Source organism: Pteropus medius, unplaced genomic scaffold, assembly GCF_902729225.1.
Source record: "Pteropus medius unplaced genomic scaffold, Ma_sr-lr_union100, whole genome shotgun sequence".
Lineage (NCBI taxonomy): Eukaryota > Metazoa > Chordata > Mammalia > Chiroptera > Pteropodidae > Pteropus > Pteropus medius.
Genome location: NW_024349801.1, coordinates 18631358 through 18638601, shown reverse-complemented (window position 1 = coordinate 18638601; position 7244 = coordinate 18631358). Strand labels below are relative to the sequence as shown.

The following is a 7244-nucleotide window of genomic DNA, read 5'->3' as shown; positions in this document are numbered from 1 at the left end:
CTCTCCCGCCCGCCGAGACAACGGGGGGGGGGTGGGACTCGCTGTCTCTATGGAGACCGAGAAACAGGGGATAATACGGTGGAGCCGCCGGGGCTGCAGTCCTGCCCCAGAGCCGGCAGGGAGCAGAGCTGCGGAGCCGCCTGGTCTCCCGCGTCCGTGGGTCCATTCTTGCGTCTTTCTGTCCGTCGAACGAGCACTGCAGGAGCAGTCACGAGGTAGAAGTCGGTAGGAGACCCGGGCGCCGACCACCCACCCTACATAGTATCTTGCACAATAAGGAAGGGGGGTGGGGGTGAGAGCGGCCTGGAAGGGGTCCCAACCCTGGGTAGTACCGAGCTGAGGACGCCGGCTGAGCGGCCCCTGCCCTGGACCCAAGTGTTCTACCCCCTCCCCACCTCCTTGCCCGGCTGATTGATGACTCCAGCTGTCCCAGCGAGAGCAAGCGGGTGGCCTTAGTTCACGGGCGTGGCCGCTCCATCCACGGCCTGCAGACTCCTGGGACTACAGCCTGCGCCCTGGCTTTACCTGATCGGCCCCTAGATTACCAAGAATTCATCTTCCCACATACAGGAGTGAGCACTGGGTGCAGGATACAGCCAGTCTCCTCCTCCATAAACCAAGCGCTGGGTCTCCGGTCGAGGGTGGGAGGTAGCAATGTAGGGAGAGGGTAGTGGACTGAGATTGTGGGCCCACAGAGTCGCTGCAATGTAGGAGCTGTGGATGCTCCCAGTCCCCAAAACTGCAGCTTAGGAATGAGTGTGGTCACTGGTCAGTGATAGTGAGAGAGGGATAGTTGGGCAGAGGCCCAGGCCGCGTTCACTGGAGGCTCTAATATAAAAGGCAGAGGTAGAAGATGGTTGCTGAAAACACAATCAAGTGTGTAGTCAGGAGGCTGTAGTGGAGACTGGGGGCCATCCGAGAACGTGGAGGAGGTGGATGTGCTTAGGGAGGTCTCAACACAGGGTGATCAGAACATAGTACCTAGGAGTCTGGAAATGCAAGTCTGTAGGTGTGGACACTGGTGGGCTTCAGTGCAGGGCTGAGAATGTGGCCAGAAAATTGTATGTGGACAAGGGGGCTACGAGGGTGTGTTTAAGAATGAAGGTGTGTGGAGAGGGGGTGAGTTGTGAGGCTCTGGTTTGGGTCTCAGTAAGGGCTGCAGGTGTATGGATGGAGGTGGCTGCAGTGCAGGGCTGAGGGTGTGGTCAGGGAGGCCTCAGTTTGAGGCTGTGCTACATGGTGGGGTTTCAGTGCAGCGCTGTAGGTGTGGTCAGGGGACTACTGTGGGGGCGTGGGGGCCCTTCAGTGCAGGTCTGAGGGTATTATTGAGGGAGTCTCAGTACAAGGCTCTTAGTATATGTGTCGGGGGCGGATGCTGAGAGAATGGCCCAGGCCCTCAGTCTCAGGGCTGCAGATGTGGTCAGGGGACTGCAGGGGGGGCTGTGGGGGCCACTTCAGTGTGGGGCTGTGGGTGTGCTCAGGGAGGTCTGAGTACCAGGTTAAGAGTGCGGTCAAGAGGAATAAGGCTGAGGGTGTGGAGGGCTGTGCTGAGTCTGTAAGCTACAGGAGTGTGGGCTGGTGTGGTAGTGCCCAGGGTGTGGCCAAGGGGCCTGAATGGAGGGCTGAAGGTGTTAAGGAAGGGTGCTTTGGTGCAGGACATAGGTGTGAGGATCACAGGGCCAAGGCCACAGTCCCACCCACAAAATGCCTCTGAAGGCTCGGATTGGAACTCTACAACTCCCACCTAGGCTAGCCCCCCAATCTCCTGCTCCTCTTACACGCCACAGACTGGGAGGTAACAGCCCCAATGGGTGGCAAGGGGCCAGGAAGCCGTAGTTGTGCCCCAGGCACTGGGAGTGCTGGTGCGCCCCACCCAAGGGCCCTGGTTTCCCAGCCCAGCCCAGCCTAGCCCAGCCCAGCAGCACTGGGAGCTTCTCCCTGAGCTGCCCTGACACCATCCTGCCCTTAGCAACATTCTCCAAGAAGCACCACCCTCCCTTAGCAACCGTCTCCAGGCTTCACAAACTGTGGCCAGGCCAGCCCCAGGCTCCTGCTCCCCTTATGTTTTTGTTTAACAGCAAATAGTAACAAGGTCCTAGCTGGGCCAGCTGCACCCCTGCCTAGGGCATGCACCCCTGCCCGTGCTTTGGCTCCTTTCTCAGCCTGGGCTGGGTCTTGCTGGGTCCTCATGACCCTGACAAAGATACTGTCCTTACTAAATACCTAATAGCAGCTTAGCCCAGCCCTGATCAGCTTGGCATGGAACTCCCTCCTAGGGAGAGAGGCCTGCTCTGCCACCCTTACTTCCACCCAAGCAGGCCTTGTGCCAGGGCCAGACAAAGCCATGGCCCAGCTGCTGCCCTCACAGCCTTTCTGGACAGTGCCACTCTGTTCCCATCCTGATATGAGCATCATGATTTCATCTGAACTCCATTCCAAGCCAGGGCTGGCATTAGGCAACAGGACCTTTCATCTTGGGGCTCTTCCTCAGGGCTTGGGGGCCCAGGGAGACACTGAGTGCTGGCCCCTCTTCCCAGGCAGCTCCAGCTCCAGCTCTGAGGGTATGTAGCCTACATGCCCACAACTCAGACCTTGAAGTTTTTGAGGTAAAGGCATGATGTTCTGTGCCTTGGGGAGGGGAGGGACAGCTTGGCTGGGAGGTGACTAAGATGGATTCCTACAGAGTGGCATGGCAGCGAGCACAGACGTGGCTGGGCTGGAGGAGAGCTTCCGCAAGTTTGCCATCCATGGTGACCCTAAAGCCAGTGGGCAAGAGATGAATGGTAAGAACTGGGCCAAGCTGTGTAAGGACTGCAAGGTGGCTGACGGAAAGGCTGTGACAGGGACCGACGTCGACATCGTCTTCTCCAAAGTCAAGTGAGCCCCAGGGGTCCCTGCTTCTGATGTTCCCAGAAGGTGGGGAATTGGGGGGCTGGAAGCAGGGAGGACATCAAGAAAGGGGAAAACTCATGGTGCCCACATACCTGACAGGGGGAAGTCTGCTCGGGTCATCAACTATGAGGAGTTCAAGAAGGCCCTAGAAGAGCTGGCAACCAAGCGATTCAAGGGGAAGAGCAAGGAGGAGGCCTTCGATGCCATTTGCCAGCTGGTAGCAGGCAAGGAACCAGCCAATGTGGGCGTCACTGTAAGTGCCCTGATGATCTCAGGTAGCCATTGAGGGGATGTGGGGAATCTCAGCTGGGGGTGGGAAGGGCTGGGCTCCCTAACCAGGTGCTCCTGGGGGAACTCTGTCCAAACAGAAAGCAAAAACAGGGGGTGCTGTGGAACGGCTGACTGACACCAGCAAGTACACGGGTTCCCACAAGGAGCGCTTCGACGAGAGCGGCAAGGGCAAGGGCATTGCTGGGCGGCAGGACATCCTGGATGACAGTGGCTATGTGAGTGCCTACAAGAATGCAGGCACCTATGATGCCAAGGTGAAGAAGTGAGGCCTGGGGAGGCCCCCCAATGCGACTGCCCCTGCCAGAGGCTCAGGCCTGGGCCTAAGGGGCACGTGGAGCAAGAGAGTCCGGTCCCCTCCCTGCTGGACCTGCCACCCAGAGCTTCCTGCCCAGCCCCATGGGGCCAGCTCACCAGGCCTCTGACCCAGATGCACTGTGTCCCCTTTCCTTTCCTCTTTCCTCCATGACTTTTGTCCCTCTGGGAGAGTCTGTGCCTATAGCCTCATTGCCCCAACCTAGCCCCAGGCATGGCTAACCCCTGCCTGCTTGTCTCATATTTAAGCTGCTGCTCTGGCCAAGAGCCTAATTCTTACCCAGACCTCAATAAAGCCACCTTTTGTATCAATACGGCCTGGTCAGGTATCTGACATTCACACCTCCTCGGTGTTATCACCCCTTTGTGTGTCACTGCTGATCCTTCCACTGGCAGCCCTGCCCAGAAAAAGACAATAGTCTCTTCCATCAGCACAGAGCCAGGCTGCCTGAGGATGCTCCTTAGGGAAATCCAAAGCCTTTTGCCTCAGCCCTGACCCTGGGTGGTCCTAATGGCACAGTTTGCCTTCCAACAGTTAGGGCCTCTCTGCTTTCACAGCAGGAGGAGGGATGAGACAGCAGATTTGGCCTGGGCCAAATGTTGGCAGGAGTCCAGTGCCAGGCCTCAGCTCTCAGCCTGCTGATAGTTTCCCACTTCTGGGGGCTACCAAGGCAAGTCATTTTGGGCTCCAGCTCAGAATATCAAAGAAAGGAGGACCAGAATGAACCTTAGAGAGTACATAGTCCAACTCCCTAATTTTACGGCTGAGGAAGCAGACCCAGAAAGTGGGACTTCTGCAGACAGAGGCCAGACCATGTCTCTTGTCTCCCAGGCCAGGCTCTTTCTAACACATCGAGCCCTAAAATGATTTCCAAAAGTGAGACTGGATGGTCAGCCTTTGGGAGGCAAGCAGGACATCTAAGAGTGCCCCAGCCTCTTATCACTGACTCCTGTTTAACATCACAGGTTGGAAGGAGGGTAGGGGCCTCTCTGGTCCTGAGGACTCCTGGGATTTCCAGATTAAACTTTTCTCTCATAGGCTCTGGGTGTTAGGCCAGAGCTATTCCCTAGGCACAAGGCTTACGGACCAACTCTTCTTCCTTCTTGCTGACTAAAAGGCTGGACTGGCCTGAGGCCCTTCCCAGTAGAGGGCATCTCCCAAGGGTACCTAGAAAAGGCTTAGAGGCACACACTCACAAATACCTTCTTTCCCAAGCCTGTTAACAAGGCATAGTAGTGCAACTGCTTATTCCCTCATCCCACAGGCTCTTCTGGGATGTTCCTGCCCCAGGTGGACCCAGAGTCCCTTGAGCCCAAGTTTTCTTGGGAGTGGGGGTGTAGAGGAATAGTATGGTTCAGGAACAGGGATGCTGGGGTGGTAAGGCGGGAATTAGAGGGAGGATCAACGCCTGGCCACAGCAGAGCCTTGCCTAACAGCTGACAGCTGGGGCCTCCTCCAGACTTGGCCAACCACTTCCCCTTGCTCTGCCCAGAGAAGAATTTCAGAAAGTTCTACCTCTCCCACCAGCAAATAGAGGAATGATTCCTCTAGCCTTGGGGAATTTTGTCTGAATTGAAAGCTTACTTAAATGAGCACAATAGGAAGGAGAGAAACACAAATCCTTCTGGCTTTCACTTGCTAAATTATCCGCTTAGAGAAAAGAATTTAACTGGATTGCAAATTGATCCAGCAGTTCAGTGATTAAGCTGCAGGTGAGCATATCTATTGTGTAGGGGAGCTGTGGCTGGGCCCCAACTGTGACTGGCAGTGAGGCTTAGAGGAACCCAGAGAGAGAAATGGCTGAGCCCCAAAACTCTACCATGTAGGAGTAAAGCCCTACTCGAAAAGTGGTCATGGAGCCTGAGGGAAATCAAGGCCCGCCCAGAGCCAGGACCAGTGGGTTTACTAACAGAATCCGGTGCAAGGCAGCCATGGACCAAACAGTGCATTTCAGCCCTTCAGTCATCACTGTTCCACCCCTCATAGCCTCCTCATTGTGGAAAACTTTGGGTACCCTTGCTAGCAAAGCCAGTGGGGCAAGGAAGAGAGGTTAAGATCTGTGGGATGGAGCCATTAATATCTTCTATGTATAGCTGGTTGGCTCTGCCCCTCCTTTTAGGCACAGAACTTTCCTGAGGACCCAGCCCTGTTTCCTTCTTTCTCCCAATAGTGCCAGGCCTCGAGTGAGGAATCCCTCTCCACTTGTTTTCTGTTTGCTTCAGGAGCCTTCCCTCTTCCATGTTGAGCCCACTTAGCTGCACAGGGCAAACGATTCTTTGGCAACCTTCCCTTGGCACTCCCAATCCCCACCCCTGCCCTCTGGTCCAAGGGCCACACAGAGAAAATCAGAAACACAGTCAACTTCCCTAGGAGTGGCCAGCAACTCTAGAGAGGTGCCTGACCTGGGAGAGGGCCAGCCACTTTCGGTGACAATAGGAAATAGGGTGAAAGGTGACTCAGTCTGGGTCAGAGTCTTTGTTCCTTCTCAGAAGTACCCTGAAAAGGTTCTGGGGTTGACATTAACAGATGTTCATAGGGGAAGGAAGGGAGGGCTGGGGTTGAAGAAAGAAAGAAGTATGTTATCTCTCCCCGACTCCCTGCGCCACCTCGCTGCCCCAGTACTGTCTGTCCAGTAGGTTTGCCCGTATACTGGGCTGGGACCCTGAAGTATGACAGTTCAGGGCTGCAAGGTTACTGGCTGAGGCTACCCTACCTGGGCAAAGCTTAGGCTCTCTGGAAGACAGGCCTAGGAAAGTGTTGGTAGTGGTGGGGTGCTTCCTATTGACATTGCCACAGAGCATGAGCTCACTCTAGCTCCCTCAAAGCCACATAGCTCAAAGACACTTATGGCTCCTCTGTGAATGCTTCTTTGGGGAACCCACATAAAATCCAGCAGTTTGTGGATTTGATTTATAACTTAGAAATGTGTGGTCTTGGTTGCGATCTTTGTCTCATTATTATCTCAATAGCTCTCCTGCCTGGCACAGCACCTGGATCAAAGGAACAAATAAATCTTTCCGCCTGCTTCTCTCTCTGACATGCCCCTAAAGATGAAGAAAAGTACAACATGGCATCAGGCCAGCAGTCCTTCGCCCTCTATACACTCTCTGGCAGCATTAGCTACCTGGGTGACCCTGAAGCAGAAACATACCTAGAGCCACTTTCATTATCTTTTCTCACTTTAAGATACCCAATCGATCGGGATTAAAAGAAAGATTGTGCCTCTCTCGGAAACACAGAGTACTCATGTGTAAAGTGGATGCCAAGCTTAAAGCAAACATCCAGAAGCTCCATCTCTGGTCTGGACTGCAGCAGCCTTCTCTCATCTCTCTAGCTCCTCACTGGTTCTTCCCCACTCCACACAACTGTCAATCCATTCTTACAGAGAAAGCGTCTCAAACACAAATCTGCCATTCCTCTGCCTTCCCAATCTAAAATTCTCAAGGAACCACGCAACCTACCTCCTTCTTACCTCCTCTCAGCCCCTCAGTTCTCTGAAAAGACCATGTTTCTTCCCATTTCATGGCTTTTGCAGATGCTGTTTCTCTCTGTAGCTCTCTCCATTGCTTCTGCTCTCAGCCCTATGCTTGCCTGGTAATCTTCTATTCAGTCTTCAGATCTCACTTGAAAGATCATTTCTTTAGGGGACAGTTCCTGACACCACCCCTCACAGGCTAGGACCAGTTCCCCGGTTATATACTCTCATGGCACCATGACTTGCATCTTCCTTGCCCTACAGTTCCTCTGG

At 54.5% G+C, this 7244-nt stretch overlaps 1 protein-coding gene across 2 annotated transcripts; it reads left to right on the top strand.

Annotated features, from left to right (window-relative positions):
* Positions 1-18: 18 nt before the first annotated feature.
* On the top strand, positions 19-3809 carry TPPP3 (tubulin polymerization promoting protein family member 3). Of its 2 annotated transcripts, none has more exons than XM_039888986.1 (4): positions 19-225; positions 2684-2877; positions 2992-3145; positions 3261-3809. In XM_039888986.1, exons 2-4 carry the CDS (start codon positions 2690-2692, stop codon positions 3447-3449), a joined length of 531 nt encoding a protein of 176 aa, XP_039744920.1. In that variant the 5' UTR covers positions 19-225; positions 2684-2689; the 3' UTR covers positions 3450-3809. The 2 variants fall into 2 exon arrangements, with proteins under 2 accessions (XP_039744920.1, XP_039744919.1); XM_039888985.1 differs by having other exon boundaries at positions 75-215.
* The last annotated feature ends 3435 nt before the right edge of the window (positions 3810-7244 follow it).